Source organism: Vitis riparia, chromosome 4, assembly GCF_004353265.1.
Source record: "Vitis riparia cultivar Riparia Gloire de Montpellier isolate 1030 chromosome 4, EGFV_Vit.rip_1.0, whole genome shotgun sequence".
Lineage (NCBI taxonomy): Eukaryota > Viridiplantae > Streptophyta > Magnoliopsida > Vitales > Vitaceae > Vitis > Vitis riparia.
The window spans coordinates 19,065,546-19,086,742 of record NC_048434.1 but is presented as its reverse complement, the minus strand read 5'-3'; the positions used below and the strand labels follow the sequence as shown (position 1 = coordinate 19,086,742).

The following is a 21,197-nucleotide window of genomic DNA, read 5'->3' as shown; positions in this document are numbered from 1 at the left end:
GTCCGGGCCACAAGGCTGAAGGCACCGCACTGCTTCCTACTTTCTTGGGCTTCGTCCTCCCTTTAGGAGGCCTCCAATGCTGTTGGTATACACACCATCCACCCACATCAAATGTCCTTCCATATGAAAGAAATTTCAGGCCATTTGAACCCATCATAAGACGGAAACTCCGAGAAAAATAGTGTTCCTCTGTCAAGACATACACATCATAATAATTTTCAATTTGAATAATTAACGCAGTGTACCATCTCATTTTATTAGAGGTGCAGCTGTAATAACTGTTAGGGTAAAAACCCAACTCAACAAGAATGGAGTTGTCTGCTTTATGTGGCTCTACAGACAACCTGGATAATTTATGCATAGATTCTAGCTTCTAAAAATTTCACAAATATGGATTATATTACATTAAAAAATAAAAATAAAAACCCAAATAGTTGCATCTCGATTTTGAAGCGTACTGCACCTTCACGAATTTCCTTCCCGGTTTCTCAAATTGCACGGACGATCTGTCTCTTCACATTAAAGCATGCCAGTAATATTGATGAAAATATTACAAAAACATCTTTCACTCCAGCTCATTGTCCCCAAATGCAGGCCCTAAAACAAATAGCATTGATCTATTAGTATTTCTGGTAAAACAGTTAAACAGCAGGAAACATAACTTCAATTGGCCTTCCATCAGTTTTGTGAGTTTGTATATGAACACATGCATGTATGTGCTTCTCTTTTCTCAAAATTACCTGTATGCATTTGTTAATGGCACAGTGAATATGAAAATATATTGAATAAACACCATGGATGGATGTACCAACTTGAGATGAATAATTGAGTCTCAAACAGACTAAAATTGTTGTAAAGTTGAGCACAATGTGGGTTAAAATCCATATTATCCGATTATCTAAGGCTGCCACTGTACAATTCTGAGCAAAAAAATAATATTCTGACAGTACAAGTCTCCTTCCATACATCATCCACAAAGATACCAGCAGATATATTTACCAGTAAAGTTCACCCTGTGTGTCTTCACTATATGGTGGACAAAAAAATATAATCATTTTTCTGAGAAACCCCCATATGACATTTCATTGGAGGATGTTTGCATGCACTCTTTTAGCATTTACTTGGAGGATACATGTTCTCATTGGATGTGAAAATATAATGCATATCCTTCCAGAATATGTGCCTGGTTGAAAACAAGACAATTGAAAACAATCATGTTTCACATGTTGTAGATCAACCTAAGGACTCCACAACAAAGGACCGGAAAAAGTGAACAACTAAAGTCTCTCTTGACTTCTACACAGGATTAAAGCTCTACCACAAACAGCCATAATCATACCCTGTCTCATGCTTATCTCAATCATGAAAGACGGCTCAAAGCTTAAACCAGCTGGATCTTAACCAGTCAAAGTCCTGAGAGATACAAAAAACTTAAGGGAAGAGGAGCACAACTTCTTTTTACACGAAAAACTCCTGTTTCCAAGATTACAGTGAGACTTTGAAGGAGGTGAGGCACCACCTCGGGAGCTCAGCAGTTATTACCTAGGCATTCCCCAAGTTTTTCCAGGCTACCAGGTCTAGCTAAACCGCAAACTATTGACCGTCCTAATTCTGACTATCAAATCATTGTTTGTTTAATTCACAAAAGAAGCTTATCTTCCAACACATACAATTTCAGAACCCTTTTTCATATATGATATTAAGAAATAAAGTGACTTTACAAAGCAAAGTCTACAAAATTCCAAAGGTCTGTGCCCTGATCAATAATATCCAAACATATAGATTAAAAGGAAATTAAGGTTGCACTAGAAATCTTTACATCTAAAATCAGCATCCTAAAGACAGTGGAGGTTGATGTTACAAATTCAGTTGTTCAGGCATGAAAATACTTTGAACTCCTTAAAATGGAGTGATAATGGCATGTTAGTAGTCAAAATCTGAACAATAGAGAGTTGTGGAAGAATGTGAGTGGTAGGTGGCACCATTGGCAGGTTGGAGCACAATAGAAGTAATAGAGGTGGTAGGATAACAGTGGTGCAATATGGAAGGTGGGTGGCACAAATGACAGTAGTTCTCATATAAGGTGGCAGGGCTCCAATAATAGTGCCAAGCTGCAGCAATGACAGCGGTGGGTGGCGATCATGATCATTATATATAGGTGGGCAAGGCAGTGGCACGATGTAGTAGGGCTATCGGTTTTTTTAAGTGGATTTAGCAGTGGCATGATGCAAGAATATTTTGGTATAAGCATTTTTTTTTTAAGGTATATTCATACACACAGATAAACATGCATAATTTACTTCAATAAAAAGATTTAATCAGGTTAATACAGTGAACTACCCTGTCTTGCCCACATTGGAATGTTCTTGAAATAAATAAAACAGGTAAAGAGACAAGTCCAGGTAGGCATTTTTTAACCCAGGTCACATTCAAGCAGGGCTACCGATTAGTGATGTGGTTCAGGTTCTGGTTTTCCCATTTCCTGCCACCCTGAATTTGACGCATGCTGTTTTTCCATACAGTCAACCCGAGAACAATAGAGTTGAAGTCATGCATGGGACAAAAAAGTCTAAACTTCACCTCCCCCCCACCCCAGCCTTTTCAAGTACATATAGGAGGCCAAGTTGCAGGTTTACTCACAAAACTGGAGCTCATGTTGTGTCCTCATTTAAGAAAGTGTTTCTTTTGTCCATGAAATCATTTATAAATCAAGAAATAGAGGATAGTTATCCATGATAAAAAATTGCCACTTTCACTATTGACACTGCAATTCTTTCCCCATATCCACTTTATACAATGATTCACAGACAAAAGCCAAAAGGAAGGAACTGTGCTGTAACAGAAGATGTAAAACCACTGGGGAACAAACTGTGCTGTAACAGAATATGTAAAACTGCCAGGGAACAGCACGATTCTATGGTGGGAAAAACAAAAAAACAATTGGCGCATAGAACTATGTACATTCCACTATGGCACAAATAACTTAAATACAAGATAAAAACGTTGTAGAATGAAATGTCGATAAAGGCATACCATTTGTGAAAAATTCCATAGAAAGAGGAAGACGAAGAATAGGATAATAAAACGTCTTCACTTCTCACTCATAGCCTCTACCTTTCCATTCAGACTTATATATTACAACCAGCAAGCAGTGAGACATGATGGAAATCTTGGTTAATGGCAAAAGAAAGCTGCATCTAGATTGATTCACATAGAGCACCGAAATAGAATAGACCATTTTTTGAAACCCCAATGGGGAAAAAAATTGGGGCCTAGAAAACCAAAATGAGAAATCAGAGTCTCCTTTATGTGCCTATCAGGAAAGACATACAACTGGCCTGCTATCAGAACAGATAAGTGGTTTCTCCAGTTCAACAATTCAACCATTGAGTTCGACCAACAAAAATTCAGGGAATGGCAGAACCATGAAAATAACCATTTGATAGTTCGGAAGTCTTTTGGTTTGTGATTTAAAATCAAGGGTACAATATGTATCTTGCATTGGCAGACCTTCAAAGTAGTGGATTCAATCACATTTTTAAGTATGAAATTATCCTCAATACATAATTCCAGAAAACAGATCCTTGTTCATTATGCCCAATTCAGAAACGTGACAATGAGTGGCAGAACGCACAATCCACAGTGGAGAAAAGACAAGTTTATGTAAATATACAGGATTGCATAATACAACACATCACAACAAAGTAATGCAATTCTATAAGCATCCAGATGCCAAACAACAATTTATAAATAACATAAATAAGTAGTAATTTGAAATTTTGAAGCGCAAGGACAACTACCCGAGGTTCACAATGCCGTTGATGGGATCCACAAGCTGAAGCTGTTGTGGCTGCTGTTGTTGCTCCTGTTGCTGTTGCTGCTCCGAGGTAGCACCATCGACCAATGCGACAGCCGCCCTGGCCGGTGGGGCACCTTTTGCCTCAACAAACCTCCACATGTACCATGACCCAACAGACCGATAAGGTTTCCACTTCTCGCATAGCTGCTCCATCTGCGATGGCCGTGGCAATTCTTCCAATCCATATAAAAATTGCACGCCCTTACGTACACCAACATCTCCTACTGGAAGAACGTCTGGTCTATGGAGCGAGAAAATCATGAACATGTGTACGGACCAAGATCCAATTCCCTTAACCATGGTGAGCATTGTGAAGAGTGACTTATCATCCATTCCCATAATTGATGAGTCAGACAGAATTCCAGTCTTGTACTTGCTAGCGAGGTCGTGAAGATAACCAGCTTTTCGACCAGAGACTCCAATTTGCCGGAGCTGCGACGGCGAGAGGGCTAGCACGGCGTCGGGAACAACACCGGCCTCGCCACCACAAAGCGCGACGAAGCGAGTGTAGATTGAGGTCGCGGCCTTGTAGGCCAGTTGTTGGTATAAAATGCTTTTGGCCAGGGCAAGAAATGGAGGGTGAAAAGAATCGAAAGTCGGCGGCTGGTGAGTGTTGATCAAGGCAGCGAGAAGTGGATCGGACTTGGTCAGATGCCGAAGCGCCACATCGAGTTCGCCTTCACACGACAATGACTTCACAATTGTGGGTAAAGCCGCAGTTGACTGTGCTGCGTTTCTCTTCCAGGCTCTATTGCCGCCTTTTAACAAATCATCCTCAGAGACTGGTTCAGATTTTCCGTCAGAGCCGCTGGGCGTGGCGGTGGAAGAAACCTTTCTGATCTTCCGGGATCGGAACGGAAGTTTGGAAGAAGATGAGGGTTGTAGGGAAATATCATCGGCGGCAACGGTGGTGATGGTGGATTCGGTTTCCGTAGTAGTAGAGGTGGGTTGTAATAGAGTAGTGAAGGGTTCATGGGACTCTGAGTGGAATTGCTCACCCATCTGTTGATTGTTAGGGTTTTGTGGAAGAATGAATTGGGGGTTTCCCTTGGGAAAGACAATGATGTTATCATGCATGAATTACATTTTGACCATTTTCCTCTCCACTGTTTGTTTACATTCCTGCGAGGAGATTGGCTGCCTCCTACGCCAGATAGCACTTAGCATCCCAAAATTTCAAAAGTTATGACTTTATATTAATAAAAATATTTTTTTATTATTAATTATTTAAACAAATAAAATTTTAAAATATCCACTTAATTACCTTTCAACATGATTCTCATAGTTTCTAACAATTCTAGTATCTTTCTCGCTTTTAAATTAATTCTTCGATGTTTTTTAAATGTCTCTTCATCCATACATTAACCTTTTATTTATATTAATTAACAAAAGGCCATCAACATTTTAATTTCTATGTTTGAGATAGAAGGTGAAAATTAATAAATAAGGATGATAATAAGATGAGATTTTTTTGTCAATTTGAAATGAGGATAAATATGCTTAGACATGGGTTTGAAATTTTATTTTTAAAATCGGGTTGGATTTAGAGGCGGGTATTATTTTGTGGGTATTGTTTTGTTCCACCTCATTATCAATTATATGTAATTAAATAAAAACAATTTAATATATATTTTTTGGGGTTTTAAAATAAATTTGGGTATCATTTTGTTTCTAAAAAACCTACATCTTGCAAACAAAGGGAGATGAGTTTTTAAATCCAATTAAACATGCAAAGCAATAAGATATAGTGTATAAATTTTTATGTCAAAAACCTTATACTGTCTCTAAAACAATTATGGGTCTAAGACATTTAATGTAAAATCCATTACATGAAAGTAAAAAGTTACACGAATTTTACGTGTTTGTTTTACCCTCTAAACTTATTTCCAAAACCTATAACTTGTTCATAGTCTACAACGCAATAATCTTCAATTGCTCTATTGAATATGCTTCAACCTCGTTGAAGGGAAGGGATGCAAATCTTCATTTGCTCTAGTGAAAATGTTTTTATTTCGCAAAAGGAAAGGGATGCAAGAGATGTAGATCTTTAAACACCCAATATTCAAATGATGTGGCTTGTTAGGCTTATTATTCGATAAAATTCATCTCAAATCATTAACCTTAGAAGGGTTATAATAAAGTATATATAGGCATAGAAGCAATAAAGAAACAATATTTCAAAGTTTTTAAACTCGATTTACGTAAATATCTCAAAAATATTTTGTCATATTCTGACAAGTACACTTAACCACCACTCGAGCACTACTTAAGCGCTTGAACGATACCAATGCTTGAGTATTGTTCCTTGCTCAAGTGGTCCTATAGTTTTTAAATATTAAAGAAAATGCTTTTTAATTCCAAAAAAATATATAGATCTTTATTGTACTTGTTAGAAGCCTAGCTTATCATAAGCTGAATCTTAGTAGATGTACATACAATTTTTCGATTAGACAATCAACAACCTTAGTCGAACAAAATAGAATAAACTTGCCACAATCAATAATGATTTATTGTCCTAGTAGTTTTGTGTCATCCTCAATTGTATATAATTAAATAAAAAATGATTTAATTTTTTTTATTTGATCTCCTTTAACATATGTAAAATAAAACATTTTACCTTTGGAAAAAAATATATATAAAAAATTATAATATTTATTTATTTAAAAGTTAAAATTAAAATTTAAAAATGGGTGTACAAACATGGAAAAATCTCATCCTCGCCCTAAAGGATGAGAAAAAATTTTTAAAATAAGAAGAATTTATATCTTATTATTAATGGAATATCTACTAATACTTCAAATATTTTATACAATGGAAATTCATTTACAAATTAATAATGAATATTAATGGTAATTTTTAATAGAACGGTGCATAATACGTGATTATAAGGTGATTAACGTTAATTATTATGAAGGAGAAGAAGGAAAAAAAGGGAAAAGAAGATGAGGCATTTGGAAAAGGAAATAGAGTACTTCCAAATAAAGATATGAATATGCTTCCAAGAATTATAATTTAAGTGCTGACACAGCATTGAAAGTTTCCTCACGTGGATAAGCACTCGAACAACCAACCACGTTTCGCTTATTTCGCCACGCGCCACATCAACGCATTCCCTCTTCTATTTGTTCTTTTTTGGGACGATAACTCGGAGGCTCGTCCTCACCACCGCGAATCACCAATTCCAGCTACGTCTGGATTGCTGCAAGGGGTGATCATTGATCAAATCTGAGGGCTGATACCAACGCTGCCATGAGTTTCAGGGAAGAAGAGGATGGGCGAGATCTTCGCAAGCCCTTTCTCCACACCGGAAGCTGGTACCGGATGGGCTCCCGGCAATCCAGCATTATGGGATCCTCCGCGCAGATCATCCGCGACAACTCCGTCTCCGTCCTCCTATGCGTCCTCATCGTTGCTCTGGGTCCCATTCAGTTCGGCTTCACCGTAATTGCACCGTTTTTTCCACCTCTGTGATGTTGATTTCGATTCTCATGAGTTTTTGAATACATTGACTGAGTTTGTAATCGTTGTTGACAGTGTGGGTATTCTTCTCCTACGCAATCTGAGATCATCAGTGATCTTGGACTTTCCCTTTCAGAGGTGTGGGTTCTATTTCAGCCTTCTTCTTTCCCCCCAAATTGTGTTGGTTTTGGTTACGTTTTTATTCATAGCTCATTGTCATGGGTACAGTTCTCTATTTTTGGTTCGTTGTCAAATGTGGGGGCCATGGTTGGGGCAATAGCCAGTGGTCAGATTGCGGAATACATCGGCAGGAAAGGGGTATGATCGATCATTTTATCAGTACGGATTCCGTTGGTTTTTCTTTTACCCGTTTGTTCCTGAGAAATCTGAGGACAATAAATAAAGGAAAGAAAAGAAAAGAAAATTTTGCACTATCATGTTCTTCTCTGTTGTTTTTGTTTTCTAAGAATGAAAACTTTACTTAATAAAAGCCAAATGATTGTGCTAGGCTTGGTGGAGAGCGATGATTTTTGTTTCCTGAGTCTTCCTTTCTCTGCATTTTATCCTTATAGTTTGGGTGCTTTAGTATTGTGATTGCGCATTTGCATTTGCATTTTCTGATTGCAGGTGCCATAAAAATGAATTTCTGAATGTTGATTCTTTCTGTTGACTTGCAGTCACTAATGATTGCTTCGATTCCTAATATAATAGGATGGCTTGCAATATCATTTGCCCAAGTGAGTGATCATTTCTATTTTGATATTTACGCTACTATATGGTTCACAAGCTTCTTTCATTGTCTGATTACCGGTTTGTGGCCTTTGTGAAGGATTCATCATTTCTTTATATGGGAAGGTTGTTGGAAGGGTTTGGCGTTGGTGTAATCTCTTACACAGTAATTTTCATCCTTGTGGTTTCCTTGTTTGTTTTCCTTGTAATTGTGATGAAAATCTCAATAGCGTTAATGCCTATATTTTAGGTGCCTGTATATATAGCTGAGATATCACCTCAAAATATGAGGGGAGGCTTAGGATCTGTTAACCAGGTTTGTTTTCTTATTACCTAGTTTAGTTTAGCCTCTATGTTTTTAGTGTTACTAGTCCAAATTTATTGAATGAATACACTAAAAACTTATTTTTCTTGTGTAGCTCTCAGTTACTCTTGGAATACTATTGGCATATGTGTTGGGACTTTTTGTTAATTGGAGGGTACTTGCAGTTTTAGGTAAGCCCTGAAAATCACATTTTCTTGGTCTATTGTACTGTGGAAAGAGAATCCTTTAGGTCATCAGGACAAGAAAATTTTCCTAAATTTTCTATTGAATGTGCAATTATATGATTTGATTTTTATTTTTATTTTTTTAATTCAAGCAAATATTTCTATGGTTTAGTCCTTATGGAAGGTAAGTTAGTATGGCTAGTGGTTACACAACCAGGGAAGGGGGAGTTGTTAAAGGTTTTTGCCCTCCCAATGCCCATAGGCTCCTCCAGCCCTAATGAAAGATGAAAACTGGGTCTGGATTGTTTGCTATGTTTAGTAGTGATAAATGCTTAATAAGCTTATATATGGCCATGAAATTTGGTATCATCCCATGACATCATTTCTGAAGATCTGCCTAATTTCCTTAGAGGGATTCAGGAGAACTGTAAGAACCATAGGTTAGTTGTGCTTAGCATCTACAAATGATTCACTCTCCATCTTATATATCTTGAAGAGATCCAGATTAAGGATAGATTTGGATGTTGGTATTAGTGTCCCTAAGTAAACATCTCCTATCTCATTTTGGAAACATTAGATGTTTTTCTCAGAAAATTCTCCCTCCTCATATGTTCTTTTTCTTCCTAGCTTATGTCTTTTTCATCTTCCTCGATTATTTTGATACTATATTATCCATTTTCTAGAACAGAACTTGTGCTTCTTTGGTCATTTCCCTGACCCCCTGCATTGCTGCATCCCAATTTTTCTTATTCACTGCTTAGCTCTCTTGTACCTAACTCTGCCTCACAACCACTAAGTTTACTCTTGTAAAAGTTCCCTTTCATCCATGTAGCTTTAATTTAATTGAAAATAAACCTGTTAAATTAGTTAATGAATTCTTGAATGATCTGGACTTTTACACTCTATTTGCAGGAATTTTGCCATGCACAATATTGATACCTGGTCTATTTTTCATACCAGAATCTCCTCGGTGGCTGGTAAGAGTCATGATTTGAGGTCATATTAATTGGGTTTGGTGTATTACTCAAGTTGAGTTGTCTCTTTCATCTTCATTTTATATTTAGGCCAAAATGGGAATGACAGAAGATTTTGAAGCATCTTTGCAAGTTCTACGGGGATTTGATACCGACATTTCTGTTGAGGTGACTGAAATCAAGGTAAATACGTGAACCCCAGATTAGAAGAATATAAAGGATTTGCTTCATATTTATCTTTTAACACTTTCTTTAAAGTTTTCATAATTTTTTTTTATGAATTTATACTCTGCAGAGATCTGTGGCATCAACAGGCAAGAGAACTACCATCCAGTTTTCAGATCTCAAACGGAAAAGATATTGGTTTCCTTTGATGGTAGAATGGTTTGTCTTGAAATTCTGGTTTCGGTTTTATCATATTGTTCTCTGAATCTTTGGAGTTGTGCAGGCCTAGGAACCTATTTCCTTTTATTTTAACTGGAGATCTCATGTGCTGCAGGTAGGGATTGGATTACTCATGCTCCAGCAACTCAGTGGTATCAATGGTGTTCTATTCTATTCCAGTAATATCTTTGAAGCTGCTGGTTAGATCAACATCACCTTGACTTTGAACTGAGTAGAACCATAGAGAGTGGGGTTTGCCTTAGTTTCTATATTCATAAACAATCAAAATGTGTGAATTACTCATGATGGATATGGTACAACATTGATATGGTATGAGATGTGTTATATGCAAATGTGCTTGAACTGACACCTGTTAAGCATGTCCTAGAAACTAGAATTCAGTTATATGGATATTTTTAATGTGTGAAATTCACATATTGATTAGACTTTCTATATCACATAGTTACCCCAATGCATGGAAGGACAATTGAAAACTTAAACGGTTCATGTATGCCCCTGCATCCTAAACATTGGGGTTCAGACTGACATGAAGTTAGAGAAACACATGCACCCTACAATTTGTGTTGTAGTCCATATAACAGAGCATTGTTTTGATAATTCTTGTTGCTGATCAGGAACTATGAAAATGCGCGCACTAATGGTATGGTTGCGAATGCTTATTTTTTACTTAATTCTCTCTAGATCTATGACATTAATTTAAATCTGTTCTTGCTAGTTCTGTTCCAGATATGGCTGCATGAAATTATACTGTTCATCATTGTCTAAAATTAGATTTTTGTGAAATATGATGATTTGGGATATCAGTTAAATTTACAAACAAAGCTATTGTGAGCAGATAAATGTAAGGAAGAGTCACCTGGTTGCCTTTAAGTATTACAGAAATTTACACTTGAGGTCCTTATAGCAATCATCTTCCATAATTGACATGAGGCATGCCAATGCATGTTCCTTTTCCATTTATACTGAATCCAGTTTGATGTGAAAATTAACCTCTGTGAGAAGACAATAACCAATTCGCAACATTATATATATATATATATAAAAAAAAAATAAAGTGTTTGACATGAAAAAAATAAAAAATTTGAAAGAAAATTTTAGCTTTCAAAGTTGTGATGAGAAGCCTCTAGTTTGTGGCAATTGTTCAAGGTGTATTTTTCAGGTGTATGATCCTCAAGAATGTTGAAGTGTGCCTTACAATCGCTTAATACCTTAACAGTGTCTTTGAGAGTGAGATCTGTGCCTCACCTCGAGGTCTCATTGTTCAATCTTGATGTGCATTGGTGCCTCTGTGTGACCCATGTTCCGAGTAGATGGTAGATGGTGTTTTTTAATTTTTTGAACCTCCTTTCAGTTAAGGTTTTAAGATTGACATGTGTCATAGTCTAATCATATCACATGAGGTTGGTGCCACATCACCTGCAGTGATGTCACCTTTGTCATTTCAGTAGAAAACAGAATAATGTAGTGATAAAAACTGGCAATCAAGCATGCAAAGGCGGGCTTGTGTTTGCATGCAGCCACTTCAGGCTGCAAGGGTGAAGTTTAGTTAACTTAAGTCAACTACAAATCCAGCGTTCTAGACAGTAACAATGCTTTATTCTCTTGCTTGCTTTTCTCTCTTTTTGACACATAGACATTGCTAGTGTATTCTTTGTATTTCTTGTTTTTTCCCCTGACTCTCATTGCACTGCAGAACATAACAAATTTGGTCCTTGACACTGTAATGAACTTTTTGTTTAATAGTTTTTTTTTTTCCGTATTCTTCTTTTCCTGCTGGGGTTTGAAACTGGAACCTCCCACATCCTTAACCCAACCCCTTGCCACTGTTGTAACCATGAAATTGGAGAAAGGGCATCTGCTCTGATAGTATACAGAAATCTGTTCTACTCTGATAATATATTGCACTGTGTACGTCTACTTGAGAATTAGATCAGTTTTGTTTTACCTTTTTGTTCATGTATGAAATCTTGGTTGATCTCTATAGTCATCTGGAGTTGCCTATGCTGTGTTGGCAATAATATAGAAAGTGCCTTGCCTTCCAACACTGAATTTGACGCCTTATTTAGTTGCCTTAAATTTGGACAGGGATTTCATCGAGTGATATTGCAACAGTTGGACTTGGGGTTATTCAGGTAATATATAAATTGCTACATCTAATGCTGTGCATTTTTACCCAGATATTTTAATATTCCAAAAGAATATTTATTAGAGTTAGTTCATAAGAGCCTGTCATATATGTAGGTCATTGCCACTGGGGTCACTACTTGGTTGGTGGACAAAGCTGGGCGCAGGCTTCTTCTCATAGTGCGTCTGAGTTCTTTCTTTATTTAGAGTTTGTTTATGTACATTAACTGGAAGAAAAACAGAAAGTAAACAAAATTTGAAATCTGCAACCATTTGGCACAGGTATCCTCCTCTGGAATGACTCTTAGCCTCCTCCTTGTCTCAGTTGCATTTTACCTGAAGGTCAGTAATGTCCATCTTGGTTCTGCATTTTATGTAGGCATGTGAAATCTGCTGAATGTCAGTGTGAAGGGTTCATGCATCATGCATGAAGGGATTTTTTTTTTTTTTTTTTTTTCATGTTTGGTCTGTTTTATGATGGTTGGACTTCTTCTTCTTCAATGTTACCAGGATGGCATTTCAGAAGACTCTCAATTTTATAGCATATTGGGAATCCTTTCACTTGTTGGGCTTGTGGTATGACTTCTTATGTAGCTTGGCCTTTAGTGTTTTCTTAACTGTGTTTTTAATGATGTTTCTCAATTCTGTTATGTCCTGCCATCTCTTTCCAGGCTTTGGTAATTACCTTCTCTCTAGGAGTTGGAGCCATTCCTTGGGTTATAATGTCCGAGGTATGAAATACTAGACTTTATATAAAGGACAGAAAAGCTTTTCCCAAATTTGGCACAAAATGTCTTCGATGCTATAAACTATCTGATGAGGAATTCAATTGGTAGAGAGTCACTTCTAGCAGTGACTTTACTAGTCATCAACTGAGTTTTGGTAGCTAAAGCATCAACCAGTTGAAGCTGGTTTTGAAGTAATTTTTATGTTTGCATAGATACACCACCTGCTCAACACATAGCTCAGTATTAAATACATTTGGTGAGTGATTTCTTTCAAAGGTATAGAAATCATGAACTTGAAAAGTACCGCTAATCTTATAAGGACATCTGGCAGTATTAGATATTTCTGCTGTCTGATTGATTCTGAGCTAGGACTCGGAGTTTTAACTCATGTATTTGAATTTTAACTCATGTTTTGGAATCTCTGTCACAAAATTCAAAATTATAGATTTTGGATATTCTCACAATGATTGATAATTTATGTACACATTTGAAATGGTTTTGCATGGAACTTGAACCTTCCAAAGAATGAAGTGCCAATTTTAATGAAATTATATTGGTAGGAATAACTATCTTATGAGCTCTCTTATGTTCTGAATTGGATTCAGATACTTCCAGTGAGTATTAAAGGACTTGCAGGCAGCATCGCAACATTGGCAAATTGGCTAACATCATGGGCAGTTACGATGACTGCAAACCTACTCCTGAGTTGGAGCAAAGGAGGTGTTTTTCTCCCCTCTCTCTCTCTCTCTGCTGACATGTGAATGTATTATTGTAACTAATGCAGCATCTTTACTGTCAACAGGGACCTTCGCTATTTACACATTAATGACTGCTTTTACCATAGTGTTTGTGTCACTTTGGGTCCCTGAAACCAAAGGAAGAACCCTGGAAGAAATTCAGCGGTCCTTCAGATGAATTTGCTTGCTCTGTGTTCCTGAAACCAAAGGAAGAAATCTGGAAGAAACACAACACCCTTCAGATGAATTTGTTTTCTCAAGCATGTGTATGTCTTCCGTATCATACATGCCTCCGTCACCATGTATAGGTTCAGTTTGCATTTAGTGTTGTTGCATGAAACCTTGTGTATTTTTTAGGCTCTCTGCCATAACAGTTGTGTTGGTTAATTTTTTATCAAGGAAATAAATAAATAAATAAAAAAGAATTGCCCAAACTCATTAAACACTCTTTCCTTTAGCAAAGGCATGATACAGTTTTATTTAAATAGAACGCAATGAACACTCCTCATTCCTCATTGGCACTGAGCAGTGCTTTAGGTAGCAGAAATGCAGTAGATTTCATCATTTTGGGGCTCCATCTGTGTTCAGGGAAGCAAGGAACAGCTTGAGGTGCCTATTATAGACACAGGGTCTCTCCAGGTGAACCAGGTGACCGGCTTTCTTTATACCTTGAAATGTGGCCTTGTCTCCTAGCTGCCTGTGATCATATAAATAGATCCATGAGTAGTGCTTAAAATTAATATAACCCACTTTTAGTGAAAATGTAGGGCCATTTGTTGTTGGCGTGTGTAATTAGTGATATTGTGAGATTCAAATCAACTTAATTTATGCTGGCAGTTGAATCTAATACACGTACTCTTTCATGTTATGGGCAAGCTCCTGGTTGAAAATCTGATCGTTCTCCCCCCATAAGAGATGTATTTTCTGAGTGAAGAAAGGGAACAAGTGTCACTCTCTGGGAAGGCCAAAGAGGGCATGATAAATGAAATGGTTGCATTTAGGGCAGAGTCCATATTACCTGTGGGAAATTGGGTATGTTGGTATCCTTGGTGCTGACCACCAAAGCCTCTAGGAGATCACCCCTTTCCTGCCTGTTTGTGAACATCACCTGCTGGGACATCAGTCAGTATCAACCACCAAAACTATCCTTGGAAGACCCACATAAGAGGGTGATGTTTATGGATGTACTTATTCGAATATATGTTCAACCAGATGTGTAAATACTTGATTGTGGCGGCCGCTTTGGTTGTTGTAAGAAATGATGATATGAATTAGATGAGGCTTGAATAAATGAGTATCCAGGCTGTAATCTAAAAACATGCTGACGTGGGCAGACTCGTGCCTCGCTGTCGCTGTTGGAACACAGACTAGGAATAGTTGGTTCAACCAAGAGCAGCGGTGTCATGGCATGGGTGTGGGTGTGGCACCTACCATTTCAGTAATTCTTCTTTGAAAGTGACAGCGATTTGGACCCTTCCTTTATTGTTTCATCAAAATTAGTAGCTCTAATACTTGGATTAATAATTTGTAGTAACTTGTTGGGTGGAAAAGTATAAAAAAGAAACGTGGAACCTGCCCTATTTTCCCAAGGAAAGCAAAAGAGTGTGAAACCTGACCGAGTTCATATATCTAATTTATGTACCCATAAATCATTAAAAAGGCATACATTCTTCATTTACCAAGGAGATCCAAATAGAATTTACCAAACTTGAACACAAGGTGAAGACTGAAGAGGTTGGGTGTAGTTTGGGCAGGAACAAGGGTGAATTTGTTGCACATGTAGCTTTCATGTAAGAATTTACTGGAAGACCCTTTGTTTTTTTTTTCCTTTTTCGTGAAATAATTAAATTGACCAGAGAGAGAAAACCAATCGAAATGGTAACAGTAACAGCATAAGAGTGGTAATAGTAGCAGTACAAACCTCAAGGTAGTCCTTGTGAAGGCGATCCGGGAACCAAAGCTTCTTGTGAGCTGCAACAGAGAGAAGGGCTTTAAGGCCCTTGACGGAGGTGGGCAGCAACAGCTCCGAAGAAGAAGCGAACCCAAGTCTCTGAAGAGTGGTTTCACTGATCGAGTCAGTCATGGCCAAGATGGAACCCGACACCACCATCGCCTGAACCAAGTCCTGGTGCAACTCCGCCATCTTGAACGCCACCATCCCACCATAGCTGAACCCCACGATTGTACACTTCTCCACTCCAAGCTTTCTCAGCCCCTTCTCCAAACATTCCGCCTGAAAAGTCGGCGACCGGTCGGACTTGTCCGTGGTAGAATCACCGAAGAATAGAAGATCCGGGACGTAGACCGAGTACTTTTTAGTTAAAGCACCCACCTGGAATTGCCATGTGACAATACCCTCAGCAGCGAAGCCGTGCACCAGGACCACAACGGGTTTGGTTGGTTTTCTCAAGCTGCTGATGTCTCCCTTCTTTTTGGGCTTCTCAACAGTCTCGCACGGAACCCAGAAGTTCATGACCGTGCCTGGCTCGATCTCCACCATGTGGGGCCTCACCCCCGCCATCTTCATCAGCCCATGCAGCAATGGCTTCTGCGCTGCTACCAGGTTCACCATCTCTCCGCTCTATATCTCTCAGCCTGGCTCTCCCCCTGTACTATGAGTCTATGACTAGCAATGAACCAAGATAGCTTTTAAATGAGGAAGGAGAGACATGTTTGGTGCCGGGCAGTTATCCGATTCCAATTGAATGGAGGCAATTCAGAATACAGCTTTATTATTGGCTGAACGCATTAAACCCAACTGCACTCCTATATTTCTTAAATGCCGGTTGATGGCCGTGGCCCCATCAATATGACCATGACCTGAAAGTCCATGTTTACTTGCACGAAATCTCATATTTGCTTGTGTATGTCAACAGTTGTTAGCTTAGGAGTTCGCCTTCAGATTTTTTTTTAATCCATATCCTCACAATACAGAAGGTGGTTTGATTTTGATCAACTGCACTGCCTACTCTTGGCTTCATCTTTTGAAGTTGCGGTGGCGGAGAACATGTACATACTTGGGAATGGAGTAAAGGGTGTGCGGCTTGTCCTATGTATATTTAAGAAATCAAGATTAATATTGCGTGTCCAATTAGGGCCTTGACTTGGTCAACTTCTACCTACTCCTTCCCACTCTGCCTTTAACTTTGTTATATTCTTCTTAATGTACTTGTTATGTGGTTTTGTTCTGACAATGCACCAAATAATGGGAATTTAATTAATGAGAATTATGGTATGGCAGGTGAAACCACTTTCAATAAATTGAATCTCTTCATAACTGATAAACTTTCATAGGTTGAAATCTTAAACTTTACCTCTAAAAGACATTAAGAAAAAACATAAGACGATGCTTTCATGAAGTGTTATTTTATAACCTATCGTTTTATTATGTAGGAGATGTTAATATTTCTAGAATGCGTCATGGTATATATAGTATCATGAACTAGGGTATGAAGTGTGAAAACCTAAATTAAAAATATGGAGGAATAATGCACAAAAAAAAAAGCGTAACAATGAAATTATTGAATGGTTTAAGACATTAATTATGATATTACAGTACTCTTCTTATTAATTTGGATTAGAATATGATATAATAATACTATATTGAATATTCATAATTCTTAGCACCCTAATTAGTTATCCCGATTATTCTTATCATTATCTATTCTGAGATGAAGGTATAAGAAATAGAAATGATTAAAAAGTCAAGACTTGAATTTAAGTTAAATTTCATTTATTTGATGATAATTAGAAATTTAAATCCAATTCGACTAGATATTATATATAAGTAAGCGTAGAATATAAATCAAAGTTAATGAAATAAGGAAAAAATGGAAACTTCTGTTTCATGCAATGTGAAATTTATGACTCAAGTTGATCTTGATTGATTAAAGACCTTAAAAACCTTAAGATCATTAAAGGTGAGAAACCTTTGTTAGCTCCAACTTTTATTCTTGAAGTCGGATTGTGTAAATCTCATACTTAAGTTAATTAAATAAAAATAAATATTTATTTAGTTATTAAATCAGTCTTCTTAATTAAGTTATATAATTCTAATTCATAAAATCAATTCTTACATTGTTTTTATTTTAGGAGTTAAGCAAGTTTGACAAGTTAATTTCTTTGGTCAACTCCTAAAGACAATACCTAAAATATTATAATAACCATAATAACTCTTTTTATAGTTTTTATTTTTTTATTTTTTAACCAAAATCACCACATAACTAGGCTATAGTATTTTGGTACAACAGAGGATCACAGTTAGTATTTTAGGAAACGAGTTTAATCAAAAATAGAAAATGATTTGTTCTTGAGTGAACTTACGAAGGTTTCACTTTGCATTTTAAAGAAAGAAATATATATATTTTTAATTATTTTTAATATTGAAAGTGCATAAATGATATTTTTGTATGGTGTTTAATAACTGCATGTCAAAGAATATCTGAAATTTTTTCCTTAATTTTTGAGTTTTCTCTTAGTAGAATTTTGAGTAACTTCTTGATCCTACAAAATCTCATGTTCGAATTTAAATTCCCAATTTAAGATATTGGTTATCTTAATTTAAAAAAATAAATAAATTATTTTATTAGTGTAAACAATTTATCTCTCTAGTTTAAAATTTTTGTCCTTAAGAGACTTCTTTTTTATTTTTTAAGATTTGCTTTTTTTTTTTTATTAATCAAACTTTTATTTAGACCTCCTATTAGAACTTGAGAATTTTCTTATAAGTTATTTGCCACATCTTGAATTTGTAGTTCAACTACCTAAACTGCAAAGGGTTCACACAAGAGGTCACAGACGCCAAGCTCACCTCACTATGAAACCATGATTTGAACTAGACTAGTCATCACCCAACCAAATCCAAAGATACAAATAATAGTAGAGAACAATGGAAGCGACTAATGTTAGATTAATTTTTGTAATTAATCTATAATTTGGGCCACACATGTAAATAATTAAAATGTGTGTGCTATCATTTAATTAAGCCTAAATATAGTGATCTAATTAATAATTGATTAATTGGCTTAAGGGTATAATTGTCATGAGATTATTGTGTAGATACCATTAGATAATTATTATTTCTATGAGGGGCAAAAATATAATTGTGATAAAATTAAAACTTCCCTAGCAGTTTATAAATAGGGTTATGGTCCCCATTCTACCACTATGCATTCCAATTTCCGAAAATCCTTTCAAAGAGAAATTGACATAGAATCTAGTGGCCAGAATTGGAAGATCATCTCAAGGGTTTTCTTCCTATAAGGTTTCTCCTTCAATGGATTCAGGTATGTTTCCGCTATTATTTTTCTACTCATTTTTAATCAGGAGATTCCAGTATATATGAAATTAGGGTATTCATCTTGGTTGAGTTATAACAAGAAATATTCCAGTATATATGAAATTAGGGTATTCACCTTGGTTGAGTTATAACAAGAAATATTCCAATATATATGAAATTAGGATATTCACCTTGGTTGAGTTTTAACAAGTGGTATCAGAGCCAACTCCTTGATTAATTTTTGAGTTATTATTTTAATATATATATATATATATATATATATATATATATATATATATATATATATATATATATATATATATATATATATATATATATATATATATATGTCAATGGATTCAGCATTTTATGATATTAATATTTAAGTTATTGATCTAGCATTTTTTAAATAGGCTAATTAAAGCGGAAAATCACCAAAGTGACATCTTTCGTGTAGATTAGTCTGTTCGGGGTGTTAGATATTTGTGTGTATGTGATTCATGCGGGTATTGACTGGCCCAAAGGAAAGTTAATATTTGGTCAAATTGCATACATACCTGTGGTGATAAATATGTGATAATTATAAAGGTAACTTAATGTGAATAATAAATCAATCCAAAGATAGATTTATTATTTGACATAACTTATCATCAATGTTTGATCACTACAACAAGAGTACCACTTACAGTTAATATTACTGTCCAAAGACTTGATATTAATGTTGTGCTAGGTATCTTGAAATGTCATAATTTGCTTTTAAATTTAAAGATTATGTGTTTAATTGCTTATTTTATGTGAGCATGATGGTTTATTTGATTCATTTTATTTTGTTCTGGATTCAGCTTTTATATCAACAGTACTTTATAACATTCATAGATGACTATTCAAGATATGGCTACCTATTTCTTATACATGAGAAATCACAATCATTGGACGTGTTCAAAACATTTAAAGCAGAAGTTGAGTTACAACTCAACAAAAGAATAAAGAGCGTCAGATCTGACCGTGCTGGTGAATACTATGGTAGATATGACGGATCAGGTGAACAATGTCCAGGACCATTTGCTAAATACCTAGAGGAATGTGGGATCGTCCCTCAATACACCATGCCAGGATCACCTAGCATGAATGGTGTAGCAGAAAGACGAAACCGAACCCTTAAGGACATGGTAAGGAGTATGATTAGTCATTCTACTTTACCCGAAAAACTCTGGGGTGAAGCACTCAAAACGGCAGCTTATATCCTAAATCGGGTGCCAACTAAAGCGGCTGCTAAAACGCCTTATGAGCTTTGGACGGGTCGAAAGCTCAGTTTAAAGCATTTTCATATTTGGGGATGTCCAGCTGAAGCGAGACCTTATAAGCCTCATGAAAAGAAATTGGACTCTAAAACAGTTAGCAGCTACTTTATTGGCTATGCAGAGCGATCAAGGGGTTTTAAATTTTATGATCCTGCTATTAGGTCAATTTTTGAGACGGGAACTGCAACATTTTTTGAGAATGTTGAGTTTCGGGAGAGAAATCAGGCTAGGAATATTGTCCTTGAGGAGGAAGAGGGATCTACTATTGCTTTTGATAATGTACAGGTTTCACTACCTATCATTGATCAAGAAGTAAATTTGGATCCTCAACCAACAGACAATATTGTTCAACCCTTAATTGCAAATGAAGACATTGCTCTTGAAGAACAAACTCAACAACCTCAAGAAAATATGCCATTAAGGAGATCCACGAGAGAGAGGAGAAATGCAATTTCGGATGATTATATCGTATATCTCCAGGAACATGAGGTAGAAAGTGGAATGATGGAAGATGATCCAATCAACTTCCAGCAAGCCATGAAAAGTTCCAACTCTCAGAAATGGATTGAAGCCATGAATGAAGAGTACAAATCTATGCAAGACAATAAAGTTTGGGAACTTGTCCCATTACCAGTTGGTACGAAGCCCATTGGTTGTAAATGGATATTTAAAACCAAGCGGGATTCAAATGGTAATGTAGAAAGGTATAAAGCACGTCTTGTAGCTAAAGGCTTTACTCAAAAAGAAGGAATTGACTTCAAAGAGACCTTCTCTCCAGTTTCTACGAAGGACTCTTTCAGGATAATCATGGCACTAGTTGCACATTATGATCTTGAGTTACATCAAATGGATGTTAAAACAGCGTTTCTCAATGGTGACATTGATGAAACAATTTATATGGTACAACCAGAAAATTTTGTGTCCGAAGACTCAAAGAATATGGTTTGTAAATTAACTAAATCCATTTATGGGCTCAAGCAAGCTTCTCGTCAGTGGTACTTCAAGTTTCATCAAATTATTGTCTCATATGGTTTTGAGGCAAATCTTATGGATGAATGTGTGTATCACAAATTCAGTGGGAGTAAGTATATTTTCCTGGTTTTATATGTCGATG

General features: G+C 36.4%; 3 protein-coding genes across 4 annotated transcripts; 1 reads left to right on the top strand and 2 right to left on the bottom strand.

Annotated features, from left to right (window-relative positions):
- Positions 1-215: 215 nt before the first annotated feature.
- LOC117913417 (DNA-3-methyladenine glycosylase 1-like) lies at positions 216-5,004 on the bottom strand. The gene is made up of 2 exons (XM_034828391.1): positions 3,801-5,004; positions 216-597 (listed from the first exon to the last, which is right to left on the bottom strand). The coding sequence occupies exons 1-2, from the start codon at positions 4,934-4,936 to the stop codon at positions 576-578; spliced, it is 1,158 nt and encodes a 385-aa protein (XP_034684282.1). The 5' UTR covers positions 4,937-5,004; the 3' UTR covers positions 216-575.
- A 1,962-nt stretch (positions 5,005-6,966) lies between these two features.
- On the top strand, positions 6,967-13,942 carry LOC117912865 (sugar transporter ERD6-like 6). 2 transcript variants are annotated; one of them, XM_034827629.1, is made up of 18 exons: positions 6,968-7,300; positions 7,394-7,456; positions 7,547-7,636; positions 7,996-8,055; positions 8,148-8,213; positions 8,298-8,363; positions 8,467-8,542; positions 9,449-9,513; positions 9,601-9,693; positions 9,806-9,886; positions 10,010-10,094; positions 12,001-12,047; positions 12,157-12,219; positions 12,322-12,381; positions 12,550-12,615; positions 12,711-12,770; positions 13,373-13,487; positions 13,570-13,942. In XM_034827629.1, exons 1-18 carry the CDS (start codon positions 7,109-7,111, stop codon positions 13,680-13,682), a joined length of 1,461 nt encoding a protein of 486 aa, XP_034683520.1. In that variant the 5' UTR covers positions 6,968-7,108; the 3' UTR covers positions 13,683-13,942. The 2 variants fall into 2 exon arrangements, with proteins under 2 accessions (XP_034683521.1, XP_034683520.1); XM_034827630.1 differs by lacking the exon at positions 12,711-12,770 and having other exon boundaries at positions 6,967-7,300.
- LOC117912866 (epoxide hydrolase 3) lies at positions 13,930-16,230 on the bottom strand. Its single transcript, XM_034827631.1, has 4 exons — positions 15,426-16,230; positions 14,523-14,612; positions 14,361-14,428; positions 13,930-14,201 (listed from the first exon to the last, which is right to left on the bottom strand). Exons 1-4 carry the CDS (start codon positions 16,074-16,076, stop codon positions 14,066-14,068), a joined length of 945 nt encoding a protein of 314 aa, XP_034683522.1. The 5' UTR covers positions 16,077-16,230; the 3' UTR covers positions 13,930-14,065.
- Between the last annotated feature and the right edge of the window lie 4,967 nt (positions 16,231-21,197).